Source organism: Coniosporium apollinis (assembly GCF_000281105.1).
Source record: "Coniosporium apollinis CBS 100218 chromosome Unknown supercont1.31, whole genome shotgun sequence".
NCBI lineage: Eukaryota > Fungi > Ascomycota > Dothideomycetes > Coniosporium > Coniosporium apollinis.
The window spans coordinates 394,721-420,982 of NW_006913293.1; the positions used below are offsets into that span (position 1 = coordinate 394,721).

The 26,262-nt window shown below is 48.1% G+C and overlaps 5 protein-coding genes across 5 annotated transcripts; 2 read left to right on the plus strand and 3 right to left on the minus strand.

Annotated features, from left to right (window-relative positions):
* Positions 1-4,479: 4,479 nt before the first annotated feature.
* On the minus strand, positions 4,480-6,076 carry W97_06194 (uncharacterized protein; the record flags this gene model as incomplete). The annotated part of the gene is made up of 3 exons (XM_007784204.1): positions 4,480-4,769; positions 4,962-4,984; positions 5,886-6,076. The coding sequence occupies 3 exons, from the start codon at positions 6,074-6,076 to the stop codon at positions 4,480-4,482; spliced, it is 504 nt and encodes a 167-aa protein (XP_007782394.1).
* Positions 6,077-8,521: 2,445 nt separating this feature from the next.
* W97_06195 (uncharacterized protein) lies at positions 8,522-9,916 on the minus strand (the record flags this gene model as incomplete). Its single annotated transcript, XM_007784205.1, has 1 exon — positions 8,522-9,916. The coding sequence occupies one exon, from the start codon at positions 9,914-9,916 to the stop codon at positions 8,522-8,524; it is 1,395 nt and encodes a 464-aa protein (XP_007782395.1).
* A 599-nt stretch (positions 9,917-10,515) lies between these two features.
* W97_06196 (uncharacterized protein) lies at positions 10,516-11,955 on the minus strand (the record flags this gene model as incomplete). Its single annotated transcript, XM_007784206.1, has 1 exon — positions 10,516-11,955. One exon carries the CDS (start codon positions 11,953-11,955, stop codon positions 10,516-10,518), a length of 1,440 nt encoding a protein of 479 aa, XP_007782396.1.
* A 4,305-nt stretch (positions 11,956-16,260) lies between these two features.
* Positions 16,261-16,569, plus strand: W97_06197 (uncharacterized protein; the record flags this gene model as incomplete). The annotated part of the gene is made up of 1 exon (XM_007784207.1): positions 16,261-16,569. The coding sequence occupies one exon, from the start codon at positions 16,261-16,263 to the stop codon at positions 16,567-16,569; it is 309 nt and encodes a 102-aa protein (XP_007782397.1).
* Positions 16,570-21,716: 5,147 nt separating this feature from the next.
* Positions 21,717-23,462, plus strand: W97_06198 (uncharacterized protein; the record flags this gene model as incomplete). The annotated part of the gene is made up of 1 exon (XM_007784208.1): positions 21,717-23,462. One exon carries the CDS (start codon positions 21,717-21,719, stop codon positions 23,460-23,462), a length of 1,746 nt encoding a protein of 581 aa, XP_007782398.1.
* Between the last annotated feature and the right edge of the window lie 2,800 nt (positions 23,463-26,262).

Consider the following 26,262-nt stretch of genomic DNA (forward strand, 5'->3'; position numbering starts at 1 on the left):
CTGCAGAGTCCGAGTAGGGCCGACACGATGGTCGTTAAATGGAGGATTGCGTAGCCGGAGACAGTTGTCAACGGGGCTCCGCGGAGCTTGATGCTGTTCCACATACTTGACCAACTGCCACAGATCAAGACTCTTCCCATACTCCAAAAGATATGCCAGCTGCCTTTCTCACACCTCTTCGCCATCGCATCCCTTCTTGTCGCCCTCGGACGCTGCTCACAAGCCGTCTTTCTCACACCTCTTCGCCGTCACATTCCTTGTTCTCGCTCGCGGAAGCTCTTCATACGTCGTTGAGTTCGCGCCGCCTGGTGAATCTGAGAAACTTAGTTACTGGACACTTCGACCGAAAGCCTTACAACTTGTCCTTTTGCTATCTCACCTGTCGAACGGCCACAGCGTTAACCAATGACCTTCCCGCGGACTAATACTCATGTCTTCGTCATTCGGTGTCGAGATGGCCGAAGGCGACCCCTCGCAGCTCCTGGTCGCTACTCCTAATCTTGAAGCCGCGCCTACCGAACTCCAGCGGTGAAGTGCTCGTGGTCATGATGCGCGAGCTAGTAACATCCAGCAATCCAGCGCATAACCCTGCTATTTTAAATCAGCTGCGTTCACCTGACCGAGTTCCATAAGGGTGTCTCTTGGAGTACTCACCTACTCAGCGCATGGTCGTGGCATCTGTGTCGTGCAAGTCCCATACTGGCTTTGAGCCTGTTGCCGACGATAGTGATTGTGTCAACGATCGTCGGCGAGATCCACGGTCAGGACGGGTGCGTGCTGGGTTGCCGCGGGGACCTGAGCTAGTGAGGGAGATGCCTTCATGACCCGAGGGGCGTGGCTGTTGAGTGGGGGTTTGTGGCTCTTTCCGGACAGGAACTGCGCGAATAAGTCGAATAAATCGGGATCGATGTCATTGAATTGTAGAGATCCATCAATAGGGTCAGAAGGTGCCTGGTCGCAGGCGATGCGGAAGTAGGATGATTCGTTGCAGAGTGAAGTTTGCTCAGACGCCAGCGTTCCTGATGGTCGTCACGATCCTCGAAACCGCGGCCATGGTTATGCGGATGTGATCGAAGCGGAGAGCGTTGGAGCTGCAGAACCACCGAAGTGCAAACGGACTTGTTGGTGGTTGGTGGCGAGAGGAAATAACCGGCGTGCGGAACTTGAGACTGAGGGATTTGAGGTTGCGATTGTGCTGTGGTGAAGACGGAAGACGCATGAGTTTTGCGTAAGCCGAGAACCTGCCGTGAAGTGAAAGCCGCGGGCCCCGCATGGCTAAATGGAAAGGTTTCCAGGGCCTGAAGTAGCTCGATGATGCCTTCTGAAAACCGCATACACGTCCAACCGTCAGCAGGACAGGATAGCAAGAGCAACAGATCACTCACTGAGACGGATTGAATCCACAGCTTGCATAGTAAGCTTGAGTCATGAGAGTGGAATGCACTAGTGATGCCGGTGATTGCAAATGCGGACAACGCCCGCCGATATCATCGCCTGTCTACGACTGGCAGTAGCGCGGAAGACCATTGATGACTGTCATCAAGAGGAGGCACGCTGCCGATCGTGATCCCGTGTCCCAGGATGTGAGCAGCGTGAATGTTTGTTTTTGATGTTGAGCCATATCAGGCAGTACTATGTCCGCTCACCACCACCATGAGTCGGGGTCTACTGCGTCCATCACGGAACACCGCTCCTGGTTACATAGTCAGCCTCCAAACCTGACAGTCATTACAAAAACGTTTGACTCACTGATAGAGGATGGTGGGCGTCGGTGCAAGCGGCAGCACGGGAGCCTCGTTGCCCTCAGTTACGGCTTTGAGTTTCAAGCGGTTTTCCACTCGCCTGAGCCAAAGGAACATTCGCCAGGGGAGACCAGTGATGCCGTCAAAAGCTGCGTGACGGATAGATCGACCGAGGACACGCATCTCAGTGTCCACACGTGCACTGAATGGCGGAATATGTAGAGCGAATTGATCATATCGTTGAGAACGCGGATCAGGCGCCAACAACAGCTCGGCTTGGTTGGACCAGAGAGATGGGCTTGATGAGGTAAACCGAGGGAGGACGATCGGAACCGCAAGCTTCAGTTCTGTGAGCTCCACCGCGGTCGACATTAAGAAGAGTTGTCCTGAAGCCCTGTTTGATCCACTAAGGCATCGGTCCGTAGTCCACGAAACGAGGTCTCCTGAATGAGGCTCTGGACGATTATCAACACCAACTCATGCTGCGCTGACATCATCATGTCATCTAGCTGCTGGAGATTGACTTACTGTGCAACAGCGGTGCGGAGGCCCAGGGCGCTACCTTGGCGTTTGCCTCCAGTATCCAAGGCTAGTCCACGGCTTCCCCAGCCGGAACCTTTCCGCAAGCGGGAGTATTACTATGGTGGGTCGATCCACGGCGAGGCCCGTCAGCACGAAACAAGGTTTGCACGCGTCTCGGCACCGATTGCAGGCGACATCCCCTCCTTCTTTCCACAAGGATTCGCCATTCTTTAAACATATGTGGACATTGCCACATCTCTTCCTACCCGTAAACATCCAGCTCCTCCGTCTTGGTGCGTTTGTCTTGATGATGTGTTCCATCTGAGCTCGGAGGAGCTCGGCAGTCTCTGGGTTTTCCTCTTGAAGTTCCGCCATCGTTTGGCGCTCTCCCGCATCTCTTTCGCCAGTGACCAGTAGTTCTACCGTGGCCTCCTTGAGACTCCCTTCTATGTTGACATTCGGGAAAAGAGTCTGGGCATCTAACGTCGCTGCACCAGCGTTGGTAGAACGTATCCTCTTTTGCGGTGCTTGGCCATGCGAAGAGTGCTGCGGGAGAGGCCGCTTGGATGGCGTTACCTGTTGTGTCAAAATGCCTGCGGAACTGCTTCCAACAGAGGCCTGCCTCGAGGGCTGATCACCAGGCGGGACCTGGGATCGGGTTCCTGCAAGGTTGGACCGAGCGGAGGACTATTCTGCTACAAAACCGACAGGCGTGCTACAGCGTGAATTCTGTTCCGACGGGACTTCGCCGAATGCAGCAGAACCGGAACGTTGCTCTTGATCAATCCCTTGTCCCCCGGACGCAGAATTGGAGTCTACGGAAGCTCGCCGGTAGCTAGACAAGGCATTGCTCAAAGCAAACGTATCTACGTTTTCCTTTTCACCAGTATTACCACGATATTCTTGTTCTCTCCCGTTATCGGGACTTTGATCATCGAAGAAAGGCGGGGAGTTGGACGCCGAGACAGAGTACCTGAAGGTTACGAACATTTCCTCGGCCAGGCGCCCAGCCGCGACGTCGTCGGTGGCTGCAGACCGAGGTTCACATTCAGCCGTGGCGGCGAAACTAGGTTCGACACGCCTGCCGGTTGTCAATGTGTGTGCTTCTATACAGATAGCTGGAATGACGGGTATTGAGCCCACCCTGCAAGAGTGCACGCCACAAGCGTCGCCATGGCTCGTTCGAGCTGGTCGACGGTGCGGTGATGCTCTTGCACTGGCTCTGCCGTCTTGTCCATCGATTGATCCAGCTGCTGGATCGTCGAGTGCCACTGGTGCAGCCCTTGTATTTCTTCGACAAGCTCTTCATCACGTTTGCTGTCGCGCTCGCCGTTACGTACACCGGGCGGTGGAAGGTGGTTGGCGACGTGCTCTAGAAGGTCTGGATGGACCATGCTTTACTTTTACGATGATGATGATATGTTTAAAGATTGCTTTGGGGTGATGATGAGGCTTAACGCTGTATGCTGCGGTTGGATGAGGTTCCGTCTTGCGAGAGATCGGCTGCCGCGACACCACATGCATCTCGTACTACACGGCCACAACTTTTCGTCGTATAGAAAGAGCGCCAATATACCAGAGTCATATTCAGCTGAGATTACGATTCAAATGAAAAGACTGTCACTACACCATAGTCATATGTCGCCGAACTTGTCGTCACGTGCGCGCATAGCCAACACCTGAGGGCATTATACCGTTGCATCGCATCGAGAAAGCGCACGAGTATTGACACCGTGGAGTTATACTCTGCTGCAACTCAGCGTTGAGATTAGAGAGCGCCAGTCTCCCAGAGGGAATTCTACTGGCGCGGCCTACCTCGCGTTACCTCAGCAAAGACATCAGGAAGCCAGCACAGGTATAGAACCATACTTGAGAATACCAACCAAAGAACGCATACAAATCACCTTCGGGGCATACTACCACTAAATTGAGCGCTGCGATACGACTATCTACGCTGCCTCATTTGACACCCAGGAGTTTGACAAGGCTCCGCCACAAGCGATATGCCAGCGTTCACTGGAGAGGGCTTCCGCTACCCCATTTGTTCGATACACCACGCTCACCTGTCGTGAAGAGTCAGTAATGTTCATATGCTGGAGGAGGCCGCTCAAGGTCTTACTAGGGGCTGTGTGGTGCGTTCGCGTTCACGTAGCGCGTGTAAAGATACCTCCCAAGACCATTTTTTGCCATTGTGATGGGCTGGTTTTCCCTGCTTCTACAGTCCCGCCAGTGATGTGGTCGCCTGCAGGCGAGACATCCGTTCTTCGATGCGGCCTCTGTGGCCAAGGGCCCTTCCACGGGACGCCTTCTTTTTCTTGGTCGGTAGGGTCACTTCGCCACTAGCTGGGTTGCTGCCGTCCTCTGTTCTCTTCTCCTCTGGCTTCTCGTCTTTCGTCTTCTTCTCACCTTCCGTCCTCTTCTCCTTTCGCTCCATATCTTTCTCGATCTTCCCCGGGAGAGCATCAACTACGGTCTTCTGATGTTCCGCCGGCGCTTTCGCGTTGTCTGTCGAGACTGGTCAGGTGATCTAATGAGATGCGGAGGGTTCGTAACGGTTTTCTGAACGTCGCCTTAGGTGTCCGTGTTGTCTGCCATGACTGATGAAATGTCCAGCGCGACGCGGAGTTGGTTCTGCGCTCCTCGTAAGTCAAGTCAGGAAGCTTGAGAGCGAGCTGATAGAGGGAATAGGCGGCATACTGGGGCCTGCTGCCAGCTCAGCTCTAGTGGGTGAACATCAGAGGAAGTAGGTAGCAGCCGCAACCTGCCATCGATTCAGCCCCACCAGACGGTGTCCCACCCTGGGTCGAAGCTATTTTCTGGTTGATGGCGGAAGGTGTAGCAGACGGAGGAGCATAGCCGTGGATGTCCAGGTAACGTATTCGATAGTGGATGGATGACGGAGACAGGGAGCGCCGCACGTGATCAACGTCCGCAGAGCCGCATCCGCAGAGCCGCACCCGCGGAGCCGCCAACTCCTTCAGCCCTCATCCAACCTAATACCACCCCTCTCATAATCCCTAAATCTCTTCCTTATGCGGTCAATGGTGGGTCTTTCTACATGAGGAGCAACGGTAACTAGCTATTCGCCTCGCACCCACCAGCCCTCGCAATGTCGACCAAGCGGAATATGAGCAGCCTGAAGCGCGCTCCGGTACGCCAAGCTTCGCGATTCCGGTCTCAGAGCTGACACAACCGCTAACTCGCCGCTCAATGGCAGCCTACGGCAGACGAGGAGACGGAGCAGGGGAAGGCGCGCCGCTCTTAACGCATCTCTAACGCGAATGGACCCAAGAGCACCACTGCGAACCAGCAGCAGTTGCACTCATCCGGCGCATCGTAAACCACACAACGCCAGTACTAATTCATCAGTAAGTCAGCAACGCGGAGGCCAGTTGGGTAACGCTAACGAGCGTTCATACAGATGCTAGTAGCCACCAGGTAGACGTTAGGCAGTTACGTTCCTGGTCATGGGTGCATGCCGAGGGTCTTCGAAAGTCGATGCGCTTGGAGCTCCCTTGTTTCTCTGTTTGTAGTATCTGTGGCATGGTTGTAGCTGAAACAGTAGTATTCAACCTATTGCTATTGTACAAGCATGACTACGAATAAACCGCTACGGCTTACATGAACACCGAGCTGCTATCTACGGTGGTCTTCAATCGCCAGATTATGCCGAAGGCTTCGTGCCGCTGATCGCAGTTCGGTTCGGCTTGTCCGCGGATTGCAGGCTCGTCGTACTGCCTGCCTGCCTCCTTCCTCTGGCAATTGGTTGCGTGCCCGAAAAGTTGCGTATAGGTGTTCGCACGTGAGAGCATGGGTAGGCTAATCGGCAGGTGTTGGCGGTAATAGATGCAGTGGCTACTGGTCTGACGATGTGCAAGGCTGAGAGAGATCATCGACGGCAACGGAGCCGAGGAAGATTCGAGGTAAACGTCTCTCTCGTGCGGGCATTAGGGTCGTCCGCTAGAAAAGCCGATCAGTATTATGTGCTTCTTGAATGATAGCCTGCCTTACCTTACTATGCTCGAGCGCTAATTTCCGGTCCAACTGGTCCTGGTGCAGCGGATGTAAGCGGATGAAAGGAGTTGGTTGAGACTGCCAAGCATGGTATTTGAGGCAACAACAGCTAACGACTATACGTGGCTGCCGAGTATGGTTCTTGGACCGAGCCGAAGCGGCGGTGAGGATGCGAAGCTTCGTCGTGCTCAGCCTGTCGATAACGACAACGTTGCAGCCATTTCCACTCCCACCAAACGCTGGCCTGGGGGACCTCTTTGAGGACGGTCGATGAGCTGATATGTCCGCCCACTGGAATCATACTGCTGGACGATGAGCGAAGCCCGGTACAGTGCTGGGGTACTTGGCGAGGCTGATGTGCATGATGTCTTAGTGGTGCCTTCCCGTTGTTGTGAAAGAGTAGATCTCGATGATCGAGGGCTGGATGGCTGTCGGTCCCTCGCAGTAGAGGGGAGGCCCGGATTTCGCAATTGTGCCAAAACATGAATGCTATCGACATATGGCTATTGCCGGTTGGTAGAACAGGCGGTTGTGGTCCACGAAATGTACCAGGAATGGATAAGGAAGCTCCAACGCTAGTGCGGGACGTAGTACCAGGACCAGGGATGTGTCGAGAAACGCTTCGGACGCCCGTGGAGCGGATGCAGAAAGTGATACGGTGATTGAAGCGTTGCGTGGAAAGCGAAGCCAGCAAAAGCCAAACGAGGCGTAGTGGATAATCCGAACAAATGCGATCGCAGCGGTGCGCGCTTCGGGCTGCTCCGCTCCGGCTTGGTCGCGTGGAACTGTGTGAGGTGATGGTGTTGGCGGTGGCATCTTGTGTGGTGCACAGCGGCCAGCAGTGGCTGTCTCGACGGCCATCGCCTTGGAGGTATTCGCCCCGATAACTCACAAGCGCTCCGGCGACATGTCCAGGCAAACGCAAAGCAACCCAGATGGAACCGTCTCCCCTCCCGAAAGGACCCACAAACCACCTCCTCCCCTGCAACAGAAAGCCAAGGCTAGAGCAGACACAAAAACCAGACAAACGCGATGTCCCGATCCATAGCCGAACTACGAAAGGCTCATCTCCACAACCCCAACAGAGATCACAACACGTAAAATCACCCAGCAACCTCACCATTGGCCACCAACAGCCCTTCAGACCCCTTCCAGGAATCTCCATATCGGATCTTGGCGGGAAATACGCAAATGAGGCCCGCGGGCCTCCCTTCAAAGGCTAAGCAACTCCCCAGTACATCTACTCTTGGTACCGACGGATACTATACATGAATTGGGACAGAAACGAGACCTCCCCGAGGTTCATAGGGAAAATAAAGGCGCATTAGGAACCATGACGTCGTGGCAAAACGAAAACTACTGAGTGGTGGAGACATGGAGAAGCTGGAGGTACATCCACGTGGGTAAGAGAAAGGGACGGATGGCGCCAGAGGACGGGTGATCATGTATCGAGTGAACGAGACTCATCGACAAGAAGGCGTTGTTCAATCTGGAGGCCGCTGACACATGACTGAGCGGCGGTGTGCTCCAGATTAAGATTCTTGTGCATGTCAAGACTGTGATTCTCTAAGCAGTATTGGCATGTCCCGATCTGATTGGATCATCAATGTGACACCGTATTGGCGAATGGCCGGAGAATGACAAGCTTTCGAGCTGGTGAGGTGGCGGGCCGACAAGGAACGGGAGGGTGGAGAGTTGGTAGGTAGGCGGAGAGCGAGAAGCTGACGGTTGGTCAAAGAATGACAAGCTGCCAGGCTGCCAGGCTGGTAGGAGAACGACGGCTAGCGAGTTGTTGGGTAATCGGAAAGAATAGCAAACTGGCGGACAGAACGAGGGATGAATGATGAATGGCTGTTCTACGGCGAGCTAGCAAAAACGGGCTGTAGAGTATTCGAGTTCAATGAGGCCGCATGCGGGCGCGGAGAAGCGAGTGACTTGTGTTTTGTGCTCAGCTGGCAACGTCGTGTTAGTGAACTGGCGCGTTCAGTGTTCCATGACAATGTGAACTTACCTGCGTTCGGCTTGAACGGGACTGAGCATTTGTCGCGAATGAACCAGTAGTAGCGCCTGGACCCCCTTGCTTCCACGTGACACTCAACCATCAATACCACAAACAGTACGCGCGGTTAAACGCAGCGTCTCGTCGGACCGAAGTCAATAGCGCTTCGGTGGTCGCATCCATACAAACAGTCCACGCAGCGATACTGCAGTGGCGTCAGAGCCGGACCCGTAAGTCCTCTCTTTCAATCCAGCGGCTCCTCGACCACGTGCAATAGCCGAGTGTTGAAGATTAGGAAAAGCGCGCCGAGACGACAGTACCTCTTAACAGCGTCCGCGCTGACATGCTCGACGGCAGCTTTCCACGCAGCTTCACGCTTCGTATACTTCTCTACGGCCATCCGGATGGTTGAGATTGCTAACTTGAGCTGGCCTTCGCGTTCCTTGAGCAGCTCCCGATCACTACTCGCCACCGCTACCACGCGGCGAACAAGAGCGTCGTGTTCTTGGACGTCAGCTAGCGCCTCGTCCCTGGCCGCAGTCACCGTCTTTAGATCGGTGGTGACACGCTGGGCCCTATCTTCTGCTTCCCCCTTTGCCGTGATGGCTGCATTCTTTGCTGTGAGGGCTATTTGCAGCTTGTTCTTAAGATTCTGAACTTCGTCTGCAGAGCCTGTCCTCGCCGCTACCGCCTTCTGCAGCTCATCGTTGAGCATATCGGCATCTGCCGTTACTTGTTCGAGCGTGCTCTTGAGGCTTCGGACTTGGGCTTCCGTCATTTGTAACGTAGTGCCGAGTCGCTGAGCTTCTGATTCTGCTGCTTGTCTTGCCGCGATGGCAGTCTTTAACTCGGCGGTGAGCCTTTCGACGTCGGCCTGAGCTTCACCCCTCGGCGTGATCGCTGTCTGCAGCATAGAGGTAACCCTCTGAGTCCCTGTGAGCAATGTGCCGAACTCTGCAGCCAGGTTTCGTATATCGTTCTGATGAGACTCCTCTTGAGCCTCCTTTTGCGCCTTTAACTCTTGACCAAGTCGGCGATCGCATTCTTCGAGCGCGAGTTGGTTTTCCTGCTTTTGATCACGAAGTCGACGCTCGAGATCTCTCACCTGCTGCAGCGCGGCTCGGTAGGCCTCATCCCGGTCAGCGAGTCTCTCCTCAAGGTGCTCCACGTCTGATGCGCGGGCCTCCATCTCGTCATGGACTTGCTTCTTAAGGTGCTCGATTTCGGCTTTGTGAGCCTCGGTCTGTCCACCAAGCATCTGCGTAAACTCGCCATATTTCTTGACCAGAGCGGTATTATGAGACAGAGTTTGCTGAGCGAGCTTCGCTTCCACCGTCTTCTCTAGATTTCGCGTAAATTCCTCATCTTTCACCTTCAAGGTGGCTTTGTAAGTCTCCTCCGCTTCGTCGAGTTGCCGTTTAAAGTCCGACTGCCTTTTGCTCTGTGCCTCTGCTAGCTTCACTTGTGCCTCACCAATCTTCCTTCCAATTGGATTGAGCCCCTCTCGCTCCTCCTCGATAGTTGGTTCATCGTCTTTGCGTTTATACCCGTATGTTATTCGTATTACGCCACGTAGCTTGTGTTCCGTAAGGAACAGGCTTGCGAAGCTGGTCGGCGCGATTTTCGTCTGCTGTGGCATGATGACAGACATCTGGTTATAGTCCATGAATGTCGGGCCCAGTCTTCTCAAAGGAGACGCGCGCACACGTATGCACGTGATAACCGAGGCCACGACGCGTCGGTCTTGTCGATTTGACTTGTCAAAACTGCACCTCAGCACAGTCTAAGTCTTCAACCTACACGTCATTTCACAATAGACAACAACACGCCATGCAGAAGCTCGAGCAAATCCAAGGTGTACAAGATCATCGTGAGTGAGAACGAAAGTCGTAGTAGAAATTAGGATAAGGCCGCCGCTCTGAGCTCAGCGTCGATGTGTACTCATAGGTCGCAGTCACAAAGGGGAGCGGGTCGATTGACTTGATCTGGGAAGATGTGCTTCATTTCTAACTATGTAGCAAGTCTCCGCAGTTATCTGCAGGAGCTGGGCGGACGTGATACCTGATCTACAAGTGTCAAAATCAAAGCGAAGCCACAGGATCACACACGCGCTCAGACGAATCTGGTATCTGCTCTCAACCCAGCAAGATCAATGCGCGATTGCTCGCCGCCTCAAGTAAGATACTGCTGTTCAGCCAGTCTACGCGCCGTTGCACAGCAGCGACGAGATCCAGCCACTCAGCCCCCTTCCAACGCCGCAAGCTGCGCTTCCAGCAGTTCTAGCTGAGCGCGCGTTGCTATGAGTTCTGCCTTTGCCTTCTCCCGTTCTTCCCACTGCTCACGCATACGGTCGTGGTAGTTCTTGATGTTCTCCTGTAATGGGGGACGGCTGAGGGCATGGACTTGAAATCGATGCCATTGCTCTATGTCATTAAGTTGAAGGATGGTCCAATTACTGCTTCCAGCGCTGGTGTAGTTGAAACCCCCGTCTTCGACATACGATTTACAGAGCTTAGAAAACAGACATTCGCCGATAATTGCCTGTGGTCGATCCCAGATGAAAAAAACCACGAACTGATGCATTATGAGTCGGCCTTCGAACCGCGCCGCGCAGACCGCTTCCACTAGGTTCATCAACCAGTTGGAGTTGGTGTGATCCTTGTGTTGCTGAAATCGCTTCGTCGCGTTCAGCGCGTATCCGACTTCGGATAATGGGTGGCCGGGCAAGGGCGCCTCCCATTGCGGCTTGGGAATTCCGTTAATTCTTGACTCGAGGTTGTCGCAAAACTGGTGCAGCGTCTCCACTCGACAGGGACTGACACTTCGACGGCTCTTTTTTGAAGCTTCAGTCGAGAGATAATTCCTGGCCCCGGCTTTGGCCTTTTGACGCGTCCAGTGGCTATTCCTTACGCGATCAATCTCATACGCGAGCTGATCGTCGTCACCCTTCACGTACGCTCGAAGAAACTCGATCATCTCCGCGAGTGCCTTGCAGCTTGGTGACTCGCCACGGTCGTCGGCGAGTATGTGAACATAAATTGACGGCTGCTGGCCTTCCCGTGTCTTGTAGTATGACAACGTGTCGAAAACTTTACCGCTTTTCTTATAGTACTCGCGGGCAATGTTACCGGAGATGAGCTCTAGTAATAAGGTCATTGGTAAAGTTGCAAGAATGGCAATTACGACGTCGTCCCATGCATCCGGGGGTACATCTCTGAGAGCAGGCCGATTGGCAGGCTGCTCTTCCTTCCAAATCACCTGGCTGAGCTCAAGATAGCTCTCTTTTAGTGCTTCGAGATACTTACGGTCTGGTAAGGATTGCGTTTCCGGTTCGATTACGACTGCTGCGGGATCGAAGACTTCTTGAGTTGCTTCAGGGCCGCTGCCCTCGCTGATGAAGTCTTCCATATCCGCCTCATTCTGCTGACCTGAGTCGTCTTCGCTGTCACATATTGACTCTTCCATTCCTCCCACGACCGTCTCCGTGACTTGCTCGCCCCCCTCTTCCTTCCCACCTTCTGTGCCGTCAACGCCCTGCTGTGCTGCAGGCGGACAGCCTGGTCTACCGACCGTAGTCTTCGACCCTGTTGCGGTGTTGGTGCTCTCGGCGCCTCGTTGCGCTGCAGCCTTGTTCATCTTGGATTTGCTCAAGCTTCTGCGCGGCGTCTTGTTGTCCATGTTGAATGTCGTGTGATTCAACTGTGGTGGATGTACTGCGTCAACCTCACAGAGCTTGATCTGCGAGCCCGACGCGTCGCGTTCTCGCGCGTGCACGTGTTACAGCTGACTACCTGCGGCTGCAGGAGATTCAACCGCGCCACCACAAGGGCGTGATAGAACTTATCAGACCCCAAATTCATCGAAACCTACTAAATCCACCAGGTTCACGAAGGCCTTTATTGTCATCGTTCCACCTCCCGTTCTAGATGGAACACGCTTATGAAGCGATACATGCCGTTGCCACGGAGCTGCAAAACACCATGCCTCAACGTCAGGCCGAATGTTTTCGACCGGAAGCGCCGTAGGAGAGTACGACCTCGAACGGGTGGAAGACCTAGCAGCTTACGCTGCGCGCAGGCGTCGTCCAGTCTGTCCGCAACGCAAGCCTTGCTTGGACTCGCGAGGATGAGTTATCTCACGTGATCGCGATGTTGGTAAGCGCAAGACTTCCGTTCCCGCTCTTCCCGGAGGCACAATCGATGATCTGATGGACTAAGACATAGACTGAAATTCAAGACGGAGGCAAGCGCCTTTACCTACGAGCACGAGCAGCCAGGACGGTATACCGAGGAAAGACACGCATAGAAAGGAGCGCCGATGGGTGGAAGAAGGAGCGCTGAAGTGTGGAACTGTGAAGAGCATCGGAAGAGGTATCTGGGAGAAGACTGAGGCTGTAGCGGATGACGCACCAAGCTGTAGGCATCTGTCGATTCCAGTATTGTCTACGGCTTCATGCTAACGACAGGGCAGAGATACGGCATGAATCCTAAACCGCTCTTCCTCCACCTAAACAACCCGCTACCTTTGCCAGCCTGGTTCGGATTGGATGCTCGAGACCACCACAACGGCCTATTACAACGCCCAAACTCTTGTGCGCCACCACCCGGGAAGCAGAAACACATCACTGCAACGGCCCGTTGCGACTCCCAAGCTCTGCGCCAGCCTGGTTCAGACAGGAGGCCCCGGGGACAGGCGCGCTCCTTGCGGAGCTAGTAGAGACTAACCGGCTGCTTGCCTGGGTGGCGGGGACTGGTGTGTTGCTTGCTTTGGCGAGGGCGTCCGGCGCGCTGTCTAATCAGGCGTTGGGGACGGTGGAGCTAGATGTGCAGAGGTCGCTCGCTCGGGTGCTGAGTGCTTAGGCGATGGGCGTGGAGGTGCTAGGTGCTGTGGATTTTGAGTCTGTCGCGCTGTACGCCGACCGGCCGCCTCAATCTTTGCCTTGTGCTTTACCCGCACCTCCTGGAAACCAGCTCTTGCCGTGAATAAAGGCCGATTAGACGCAATAGCCAATCCAGTGGTGCTCAGCCTATGCTGAAGCATTGACGAACAGCTTTGACAGAGAGCCTCTTCACTATCCGGTCTTCGGCTCTTGGGCCGTTCTATCTCTTCCAGTGAAATAAGTCAATCATGCTCAAGCAAAAGCTGCCCCTTTGAGTTGAGGGGTTAACATGTAGGCGGTTGAGAGAGCGGGCGTAGTTGTAGGAGAGCACCCGGCTGCTTTTCTTCTGCCAATCGCGCTGAACCTTCTGCCTCCGCTGTTGAAGGATGTGCCCGGGCGGCTTCTGCGCCGCGGACTGGAGCTGAAACACTGAGATCTGCTCCCCTTAGCTTCATGGGACGCCTTCCTCATCCCGAGTGGTTCCAGCTATACGCTTCACACAGAGATGAGCCAAACCTCAGGTAGGCTACCGCGGAACCGCGCACTCAATGTGCTGTGTATCTCGCTTGTCGGTACTCCACGTGCCCAAATTCAGCTCGCCCTCGTAAGATCCATTTCTGCCACACAACCTGTCTTGTATAGGCTGACTGTATGCGCGGGACAAAGAAGAATCGCAGCGTGACCCTGAAGCCATTTGACTTTGAGCGTTTGAGTGACCTCTGCGAAGGTCCTTGAGGAGTGCGTAGAAGAACGCTACGTTTGCTACAAGGCAGGCAGTAGCAATCTCCACTGACGCCCACTAGTATAAAGCTGTTAGTAAGTAGCAAACATCGCAGACTCGTCATTATGCGGTGCTAAACATACAAGTGAACGGCGCTCCTGAGATACAGAATCAGCAAGCGTGAGCGGCACGCGGGTTATAGTCACTGCAATAACAAACGTGCCCATACTAAACAAAGGCACGAGTTGGAGCTTCCTAGATTGCACCCGCACTAGTTAGTGAGATTTCGGTTGGTCTTGCTAATAACTCATACCTCGTTAGAGAGGTCGTTGTCTTCCAGACAACTGGTACAGGAAGCAGGATTAAGCCCACGTCCGTAGCAATGTTGGTAATGCCCATTGTTAACAAGTTGGCCAGTCCCTGGCGACATGGATCTATACCTCTTGTAAGCCGACTTTTCGGGACCTGCAGGATAGCAGCTTGGTGTTAGGTACGAACCGTAGTCAGGTCTTTCAAGGTCCCAAAATCTGAAGAACGAGGTCAGTAGGCTCTAATTAGCAATAGTAGAGCACATTATTATTTCTTACAATGATAACGGTCTGCATTCTAGGAGTATTGTCAAGATAATAGCAAGGAATGACAGGACAATAAACCACCATAGCACCCTTAAGCCTCGAGTATAATAAACGGACACATGTGTTAGTCTAGAGTAGAAGTCGAGAAGACAAAGTTTTAAACACCATTCGCTGGATAAGCGGTTAGTTTCTTAAATGTCCACACTTCGTTATATACGCACAAAAGCGCAAAGCAGACGCGCGCAGGTATGAACAACTTCTGGGCAAGGACCAGGTCAGCTAGCGGCGCATCGGCCCTGTCGAGCTGCCTCGAGAGTCCTACGCATACGCTTCGGCCGGCAAGGGGTAATATAGCGAAGGCCATCCACGCGTCGTCTTGATGCCACGTCCGATGGCATGAGACGTGAAGCTTGCATTTACAGAGAAGACGATAGCCGCAGCGGAGAGCTATCAGTACAACACAGATAACAGACGAAGGAATGATGTGATAAAGCACTTTGTTCATTGTAAAGCAAGGATTGCGATAGTGCAGTCGTGTGCGACTGTAGGTCAAGGATACCACCTAGGCATGTGGACCGGTGTTGGGATTTATTGGAGCACCAGACTTTGAGTGGCAAACCCCGCGCATCATCCATCTTCCCCTCCTTCGCGTCCGTGAACACGTGATAGATTATATCCCGGCAAGCGGATAAGTATTCTTCCTCTCTGCTTCGTTAGACGAAAGTCGCGAGAGGAGAGTAAATATATTTCGGAGCAGACTATCAATGTAGTCCACAAATGACTACGCTGAATTGTCATCCTGCGGTAATATAGCTTCGTAAAGTGAACCGTACTTCTCGTTTCGTGGCCGCTAATTCGCTGCATAATCCTTGTCTGTAGGAGTAAGCATCCATCGGCGTTCTGTTTCGCAGACCGACTAGATCCGAGCTGGACGCAGCCAGATCTGACGCATCAGATCTGGCTCTGAGCTGGACGCAGCCAAATCTGATGCGTTAGATCCGGCTCTAAATACCTCGCGTGCCCCGTGTGCCCCATATGCTCGGCGTGCTTGGCATGCTTAAGCTCCTTGTGCTTCTTAGGATACTTGGAGCTGCTAAGCTTCTTAGTAAGCTTTTTGGACACTACGCGGCCGAAGGAAGGTTGCCTTCCAATCGAAACGCCAGGCCCTTGCGATAGGCCTTGTGCTGGCGCAGTTGTCGTGGTACTCTCGCGACCGCAGTATCTCGATGAGAGGTTTTCTCAGCTTGCGAGTTAATGACGACGGAGCTTCGCGATCTTTGGCGCAGGTGTCAGCCTCATTTCGAGGGGCGTCCGAAGGTCGGCGTCGTGCTCTCTCCGCTCGTGCCGAAAAGCCAACCACGCCGATGTCTATGTCTGCGTTTTAGCCCATGCTACATGCCACGAGGCTAGCTCGATCTGCCAATGCGTACGATACAGGGCTGTGAGGGGTTGAAGTTCAGCCGCACCCCTCCAGGCTCTAGATATCGAAGTGTCGTCAAAGCAATAAGGAAACTGCTATGCCGTTTGATTCCCGCGTTCACAGTATTCTCGACCTCCAAGTGCATCGTTGGGGAATGTCGCACGGCGATTCGGATCACCACAGTCTTTGGTTACCTAGGTGACCATGTTACAATCACAGCAGTGACCTGGCAGGGGTCCCAGGCAATCGCAGTAGATTAAACTTGGCAGGTCCCTACAATATTGCCCCTCGTCTTTGAAACACCAGGACTACCCGTCACCGTAACTCTTTCTCGTTGTATATCGAATTAAACACTTGTCACCCTTCTTAACATTTGCCAGATCTCCCCATGGAGACAGCTCATCTCCTAGAAGCAACCGCGTCGTCCGGCGCAGTCGACCCGACCATGTCCCCAGTTTCGAACACCCCGCTCCGAACTTTCGAAGACTACCAAGCCTCGGCCGACCCCTCAGACAACGTATACTTCAGCCTCGACAGCTTTAGGATCCGTTGGCCCATCTTCGGCGAGCTGTCAGACATCATGGTCATCGACGATCCTATGGACGCATCTTCAACCGCTAGACTATTTAAGACTGCCGATGGTTGGCATCCAATCGCTACTGCACCAGTCTCATACCCACCCATCTCTGCTACCTAGATCTCCGTATTCGCACTCGAAAACTGGGCCGTCTGGGCGGATGAGCAGTGTTGGTACTGTGAATGCGAGGAATGTCACCAGGCTATTGGGGGTCAGCTCGCCCCGGTTCACTGTAGAGGTCGTAACCCGGTCGACGACGGCGAGGGTGACGATCTACCCGATTGTTGCGACTGCCCAGGGCGTTACCGTGCTCCTGACCCTATCCTGGTCACGAATCCCGAAGGCGGTGCGGTCACGATCCTTGATGTGATCACCAAGGCGCATCCTTACCTCAACGCGCACGAAGAGGAGATTCGGATTGCTGCGGCTTTGGCCTTTGAAGAGGAATCCGAACCCCCCCTTGATAGTAGCTTCTATATGAACGAAGGCTTGTTCGGCACACTCTCCCTGTTTCACATTGAAGAGCCGGGATCCGAGGAGAGAGAATGGAAGGAAAGGGCAGAACGTGCTCGAAGACTTGTTAATCTCTTAAGAAAACATCTTGATTAGTCTCTAAACGCTATTAGCAAACCTATTGTATTCTAGAACTGAAATTCGGTTTAGATTTATATACTATATACTCTTATAAATACTCTAAAATATTATCTAGAGAGTATATAACTCTTATTAACCTTAAATCTAAAGCTAAATAATATATAGTATCTAGAATAGTATTACTAGATGTATTAGAAGTTAATAGAAATAGAGCTAGAGCTACTAGTAAATAAGTCTTAGTAGTTACATATAAGCTAGCGTAATACCCTTAAAGCTTAAGGGTGTTATACTTTATATAGAGTACTTATAGTATAATAATCTTAAGTGTTAAGTTTTTATTAATATAAGTAATATTATAGTTATAGAATTTACCGCTATATTACTATATCTAGAACTAAAAGATTATAGTTTCATCTAATTCTAATCTATATAGCCTTATAGATTCAAGTTAAATTCGTACTAGATTCAGTTAGTGGCAAGTGGATTAGATTTAGTATTAAGTAGAACCTATTAAGTAGAATCTACACGCGACGCGCTTGTAAATAACTATCTTCTCTATATAAAAGTTACTACAAATATTATATACAGCTATTTTATAGTATTAATTCTACTTATAGGGTAAATTTAGAGTTAACATAGAGCTTAAAGTAACTTAGAGTTTATAATAGAGATCTACTAAAAAGTGCGGTTAGGCCTACTATAACGCGCTAGTTGCGTAGTACTAGTATATATAAATAATAACCGATAATAGTAGTAGTAGTAGTAATACTAATAGTAGTAAATAAGAAGAAGAACGCGTATAGTAGTTATAGTACTCTTACTATTAGTATACTAGATAATATTTTACTCTACAAGCCTAAATACAAGATACTTATCTATAGGAAATACTACTATACTATACGGAATCTAGATATATATCTATAAGATACTTATATAGCCTCTATAAAGAATAGGAGAGCTATTATTAGTAAGTATAATAGACTACCGCTCGCAATACTAATAGAAGTGTAGCTACCTCTACTATTAAAGCCTCTATTTAAGGTACTTAGAAGACTATTAGACGCGCTACTCTAGAATATAGTAGTAAATTAACTTAGTTTCAGGTCAATTAAGAATACTAGTACTAGAATATTTACACCTTACGTATAATATATTATATAGGCCCGGTTGATTTAGGCTAGGTTAATTCGAATAGAGTTATAGATTTATACTAAAAAAATAAATAAATAAATAAATATTATAGACTATATTAATAGAAGCAGCTTTTATATAAACTTAGGGTAAATATTTATAGTCTATATTAAGATATTTAGTTGAAAGGGTAAGTTAGAATTAAGTTTATAAGATAAAATAAAGAGTAGAACTAGCCTATCTGCAAGCGGTTTTAGTAGGGGCACGCGAATGCAAACCTATATTAAGAAGATTAGAAAGACTAGTTATTAGGCTAGGAAAATAGTAAAGAGAGAAATAGTAAAAGTAAGATAGTAGTACTAGTAGCAAGCGAGTTTTTCGAGTATTTAGCTAAATATAGTTTAGTAATTTGTAAGAAATACTAATACTTAGTATAGCTAGAGTATATTAAGGGCTATTTATAAGCAGAAAACTATAAAATTAATTAAAGGAAAGCTATTACAATTAGAGAAGATATTTACTATTAGTTTACTACAAATAGGTTCATATAGATTCTATTATAACTCTAAAGAATTTAGTCTATATACTCTATTTCTATATTATATTTGTTTCTTAGATTAATCTAGATTCTATTATAATCCTAAATATATAAAGGTCTATACTCTATATTCATGCAATGTATTTATAACCTAGATTTTCTTATATTCTATTATAGCGTGTTTATTTAGGACTAACTAATAGTAAACACTATTTCTTAATTACTTTTAGCTACTTTATACTATATTGTATCTAGACTTTCTTTTATATATATAAAGTAAAAATATATTATTAGTTTTTCTAAGATTAGAGCCTATATATTAAAGTAAATTACTAGAAGCGCTCTTTTTTTACTATCTATATAACTATATCTACTTATTATTCTTCTCCTATCCTCTCTATAAACTAAAACTCACTTTTAAGATTCTATAATCTTTTCTTTAACCCTAATAAATACATTTTAATATATATTCCCTACTATTATATATTATTAGTATTAGGCTCTTAAGTTACATTATATTTTCGGGTGAAGTACTAGGTATTCTAAGAGACTTACTAGAAGGTTACTTCGCTTATTTATATTCTAAATCTACCTAATTCTACTATAATTCCCTTATCTAGAAATAGGTGTCTTATCTATCTATTACTTCGAGTCTATTATAGATTTACTTACTAAACCTATTTCTATTAAATAATTAATCTAGATATAATAACTTAATACTTATCTAGTTATAAGATTACGCTCGAGGAATAACTATAGCTATATAAGCGTGTAAAGAAATACCTAAAGAACTTCTATAAAGATATATTATTATAGATATAGATACATGGATTCTCTTATTAGTATTAGGTAGCTTGTTATATAAGCTCTATTAACTACCTTAAGCCGATTAATAACTCTAGAGTAGTATGCATGCAAGTAATACGTAACTATAAGAATATTTAGGCTAAAATCCAACGGGAAGCTACTGTAATAGAAACTAGCTTAGAGAGTTTAAAGGTAATAGGCTCTTTCTTCTTAGCTCGCTTCTCCTCCGGAATCCCTCTTCGCCTCGACTCTTCGCTTATCTCTAGCTATAGATCTTAATTCAAGTATATATTCTATACCTTATACTCCTATATTATCTTTATACTAGCTAGCTGCTTCTTACTAAACCGAATCCCGATTAGAGATTAATAAATGCTAGAAAATATATAATAAGTACGGAAGACAAACACTATAAACCTCTTTAAGCACTAATAATAGCTTCTCTTACTACTCTCGCGCTTAAGGAACTTGAATAGCTTCGGAAAATATAATAATAGCCGTATTATAAGTAGCTAACACAGAATCTATCGGCTTATATAATATATAGTTTCCTCGCACTAGTCGAGTATACGGTTAACCGCTATTATTAAGTGCTAAATCTTATTCTTATCCTCGCGAGGGCTAATAATATTACTACTATCTCTAGACTATCTAAAGAGATAGTCGGCTAGGCGATTAGACTATAGTATTACTAAGAGACCTAGTAGAATATCCCGCCTAACGTCTTAGTAGATAATTAGCTAGCGTGTCCGCTCTATCTATAGCCTAGTAGTCTCTAGAGTCTATATCTCTATATCTATTATAGCGGCTTCTTTCTACTCCCTATATTAGACTTGCTTCCGCTTGCATATAGACCTAAAATAGTCGTAGGTATCTAGAAAGAATACTAGACGAATAACTCTCCTATCTACTAATACCCTCTAGTACTCTCGCATTAGACTATCTATCTAAGTCAAGAGGAGGATATTATTATACAATCTATCTACTCTAGGCTTTAATGCATATTAGTGTAAGTAATCTTTAGAGAGATAGCATGTTATTGTTTTAAGGTTAATAGTATAGTAGCTGCACTAGCGGCATGCATAACTATTATTTACTTAGAGCTCTAGATATACTAGGGAGCGGTCTAGGTAAGAAGGGATTTCGGCTAGGTCACGGAATTAATATAGATACTCGCGAAGGTAGCGGGTTAACCCTATCCGATGCTCTTAAGGGACTTGGTGCTTCTGAGTAAGATAGAAGGTGACTTAAGAACGCGCCGGAGTAAGTATATACTTGCATGCACGACAAATAAGCGCTCGCTCTTCGAGGTCGGAATAGAGTTAGTAGAGCTCTAATTGGTCGGGCATTGTAGCAGGATTAGCTAGCTTAGAACTAAGACTTGGACTTTCGTAGAAGTTAGAGATACGGAGGAGAATAAGTTAAGAGAGCTAACAAAAGAGTTGCAAACGAGGTTTTCCATTCTCGATAGGAGGTTTGACAGAATGCCGCCTAGCAACCAACGCGTTGCCGACGCGTGCACGGACGAATTTTGGGAGATTTAACAGAACCCCTATAGACTCTAGTAACCGAAATGAGCGCACGGATATCTCTTTAGGGGTTTTGACAAAATTCCTGCGCGCATTAGTACAGTAGTAGTAGTAGTAGTAGTAGTAGTAGTAGTAGGTTACCCCAGACTCAAATGAGGTTGTTGGGCCGAGCAGCCAAGCCTGCACAACTGTGAAAGCTGAGTGCGGGATGTTGGAGACATTATGGAACGCTCGGCATCCAGCTTGGTCTCCCTTTTCAACGCAACTCCGTACGCTGGCTATTGAGAGCCCTTTCTCGCCTTGCCGTCGGACCGACCGAAAGCCCTTTTCACAGTATCGACTTCCTCGGACCGACGCTCAACCAATCACCACCCACCTCCACAGCGCTTTTAGGCGATGTCGGATCGACAAACACTCCTCTGCTTGCAAGGTTTGTAGGGGCGACGGTCCACTAACATGGACAGGAGTATTAATCTGGATGTGCTTCTGAGCTAAGCATTCGCATGAGATCTGTAAACGACGGTCGAGGGGTTGAAGAGGCCGACACTGACAGAGGAGTATAATAAGGCATTGGAAGGTGTGACGGGCACTTGTTCTATTTCCTCGCCCATCCTTATTCCTCCGTTTTGTCCTTGTTCATCTGCGTTGCAATCCTCCTACCCCGCAAAATGCCACCACCTTGGGTTCCATGGTGGAAGAACGCAGCCATCTATCAGATTTATCCTGCGAGTTATAAAGACTCCAATGGTGATGGCGTTGGTGATATCCAGGGCATAATTTCCCGCTTAGACTATATCAAGTCTTTGGGGGTAGATGCCATTTGGGTCTGTCCATTCTATGACAGTCCCCAGCACGATATGGGATATGATGTCGCGGACTACGAGTCCGTCTACCCTCCTTATGGAACTGTGGCCGACGTGGAAGCTCTCATCGCCGGCTGTCATGCGCGTGGCCTACGCGTCCTCTTTGATTTGGTCATCAACCACACCTCTTACCTTCACACCTGGTTTAAAGAGTCTCGCGCGTCTAATAACAGTCCGAAGCGTGACTGGTACATTTGGAGACCGGCAAAGTACGATAAAGCCGGTACCCGCCATCCACCTAATAACTGGCGCAGCTGCTTTGGCGGCAGCGCGTGGGAGTGGGACGAGTCAACGCAGGAGTACTATCTCCATCTCTTCTGCAAGGAGCAGCCGGACCTTAACTGGGAAAACTCGGCCACAAGAGCTGCGATATATGAATCAGCTATGGAATTCTGGTTACGCAAGGGCCTTGATGGCTTCCGAATCGATACTGTCAACATGTATAGCAAGGCGCCGGGACTTCCGGATGCGCCTCTTACTAACAGCCAAACCCCATGGCAGGATGCCTCAACACTCTACTGCAATGGCCCCCGAATGCACGAATACCTGCGAGAAATGAGCGAGGTCCTGGAAAGATACGGCGCCATGACAGTTGGCGAACTACCTAACACCTCGGCGTTGGCGGACGTATTAAGCTACGTCACCGCCAAGGAACGGCAGCTAAATATGATATTTCAGTTCGACATTGTGAACGTCGGCATGGGGCTTGATCCCCGATACGATGCCATTCCCAGGGACTGGACGGTTCACGATATCCGGCAGGCCGTGCAACGAGTCCAAGCTATTACGAACGGGACGGATGGATGGAGCACCGCTTTTCTAGAGAACCATGATACAGCACGGGCGATTTCTCGGTTCGGCTGTGACGAGACATCAGAACTGTGGGAACAAAGTGGGAAGATGCTCGCTATGTTTGTGGCTAGCCTGTCAGGGACCCTCTATGTTTACCAGGGGCAGGAAATCGGGATGGTGAATGCGCCAGTGACGTGGCCTATCTCCGAATACAAGGACGTTGAAAGCCAGAACTACTATAATCAAGTTCAACAAGAGACGGGCGGTGACCCCCTAGCTTTGTCGCGAGCGAAAGCCGCGATCCAACACCTGGGTCGAGACCACGGGCGACTGCCTATGCAGTGGAATGGCACGCCAAATGCCGGCTTCACAGAGGAGGGCGTTGCAACGTGGATGAGTGTCCACGACGACTACGAAAAAATTAATGTCGAGCGCCAGACATTCAATTCCGACTCACTGCTGTCTTTCTGGAAGGCAATTGTGGGCATTCGGAAGAAGCATCCCCGGGTCTTTGCTCATGGGGTCTTTGCGCCCTTGGAAGGGGACAATGAATCAGTGCTCGCCTACGAAAAGGTCTCCACTGAGCAGCGACTTGTCGCTGTCTTCAACTTCACCAAAGAGAAACAAGCTTTGGATTTGGTCACCCGACTGGGTCTGAAGAAACCGGTGACCCTGGCGAAGAACTATGCGGACGAGCCAGTGGATGTTTTGCGTCCGTTCGAAGGTAGATTATACTTGATGAGCCACTACTTATCCTAGGATCCGTCTACGCTGTGGATTTGGTAGTTTCAAATAGACGTATTCCTTAAGCGTACTCTCTTAATCAAACACCAACGATTTCACCTAGATGATACTTCCGACTGAAGCCGAACGCTGGACCCGTCTCCAAGGTGGTATACGCATACCTCGTGGATCTAGACCATGACTCCGATCTTACATTAAGATATCTCATTCCGGGAGTTGAGAGTATCGCCGTCCTAATATCTCTAAAATAATCCGAATTTTACTCTAAAATAGCTTTTGTCCAGATACTTGGAGGAAATACACGACCGGCACAGCCTGTCTTACTACTACTAACCGTGTCGTCGGAAAATACCTATAAAAATAGAAAAAACCTTTTTTCCGTGTCTATCTTCCAAGGTTGAAAATCTCTTGGAAAATAGAAAAGTACATGGAAAATAGGTGATTCCCTTAGAAAATAGCCTATTTAAGAGGTACTTAAGGTAGCTAACTAATTCTAGATACTAATTAGACTATATTACTAAGCTAAATATAGAATACTTGATTTTAGAAAGTATTTTACCTAGAGAAACTCCCTTTAAGCCTTAAAACTACTAAAAGACTTATTTTAAGTATAAAGAAATAACGTTAAGGTATTACTAAGCTATCTTTATTATAATTAGCACTTAATAGAGTATTCTAGAGCGCTCTAGAACTTTAATATATATATATAGTTATATTAAATAACATTCTACTAACTGTGCCTATAAGTTCGAGAATCGGGTGCCGATTTCTATACAAAATTACCCCTACACGGAACTTGCCGTTTTAGAATGAGACCCTATTCTTGGATTCTTACCAAGAATCCGGTCCCTCTACACAATAAGCCTATTTATATAACGCACTACGGTCGCATCCTCTTTAAAACTTATATAAACGTGTAGGACGATATAGTAAGTAACTCTATTAAAAAATTTTCTGGCTATCTCGCATAACGCGGCTAATACACGAAATTAACTACTTATATAGTATATACGAAAGTATATTAAATCCTATGATCTTAGGAAAACTAGTAATACCCGCTAGACGATCTACGTGAGCGTATTATATTATAGATAGCTTAGGTTTATATACAACTACTCCACTAGCTATAGTACTTAACTAAGGATACCTTTTTGTTAGGGTTGCTACTAGTAAGGGACGGTTATAACCTTAATTCTAGTTTAAACTAAAATCCGCTATTAATGCACTTATTATTATTAAGGGGAATATTATATACTTAAATTAGTAGAGGTATAGGCTTAGTAGAAATATTATCTACCTCTATACTAAAGAAGTTTCTAATAATGCGACTGTAACGTCTATAGTCTAGTCGAAACCATATTACGACATACGGTAATACAACTTCCGCCCTAACCTATACTATAATGCATTCTATATGCAAGACGCCTATACTAGCACTTAGGGTTCTTATAGAGGCTAAACGAGAGATCACCTCCACGTATAGCTACATAGAGGCTAACTAGTAACCGCAATAGGTAATTCTATAACTTAGTTGCTATATCTCTTAACTACTATATGCCGAATCTATATCTTATAAGACTAAGAGTAGAACTATAATCTTTCCACTACTAGGGCCAGCCTAGTTAGCAACATGCGAATAGTACTTAGGCTAGGGGTTTGAGTTAGAATAGGAGAGCTCCGTATAAGGATATGTTATATATAGTAGTTAAGGTCTAACACTACCAGTAAATGGGATGAGGGTCGTCCCATTTTTTAGGGTTAGGGTTCACCTAGTAAATTCTGTAGGGCTGAGGGCTCATCCCATTTATCTCACTAAAAGGCTCATCCCATTTAAAAATAAGGGGGGTAGGAGAAATCTAAATAGGTAGATCTTTAGAATAGGGTCTAAGGCCTAATTAAGAGGATTTTTAGGGGGGTAGCTAGTCCCCTTTAGGACTTTTAGGGGGGGGGAGTAAGCGGGATAGAGTTAAATATAAAAGGTTACTATTTTTAGAAAGTAAGCGGATAGGATTATAGAAAATTAAATTTTAAGCAGTAAAATATATAATAGTTTTGCCTAATTAGGCTTAGTTCCTATTTTATAGGGGGGGGGAAGGTTTAGAATCACGAGTTCTAGAGAAGAAAGGGGAGAAAGGTGGATTATTAAGAGATCTAGTATAGCTATTAAAAAACGGAAACTTATTAAGCGGCTAAGTAGAAGAAAAAAAGTATAGTCTATTATATTAGTTTTACGCTAGTCCTAATTAGGTAAGAAGTTTAAAATTTTACTAAGGGAAAAAGTAAGAAGACTTAGGTATTAAGCTATATAGTAAAGCCATTAGTAAAATAAGCAGCCTTAAGCGGATAAACTATATAAAAAAAGTATAGTCTACTATATTAGTTTTAGGCTAGTCCTAACTGGGTGAGATACTTAGAATTTTACTAAGGGAAAAAGAAGAGAGATAGGCTTATATAGCAATATAGTAGAGCTACTAAGAAAGTAAGTAGCCCTAAGCGGATAAATAGATAAAAAGAAGTATAGTCTACTACATTAGTTTTACGCTAGGCTAGATATAGAACTTGAGGTATATGCTTAGTAAGAAGAATAAAGAGTAAGACACTATAACTATTTCTCTAGGAGAGGCATCTAGAATCCAAGCGGCATCAAGCGGAGAAACAGGGCAAAAAAAGGATAGTTTATTATAATAGTACTCGGCGAAACCCGACTTTATGTTTAAGACCCCGGCGTACGAGGAAATAACCATGTGCGAGGAGAAAACCATGGGCGGTGGCGATGGCGATGGCGGTGGGGCGGGTGCGGGTGCGGGTGCGGGTG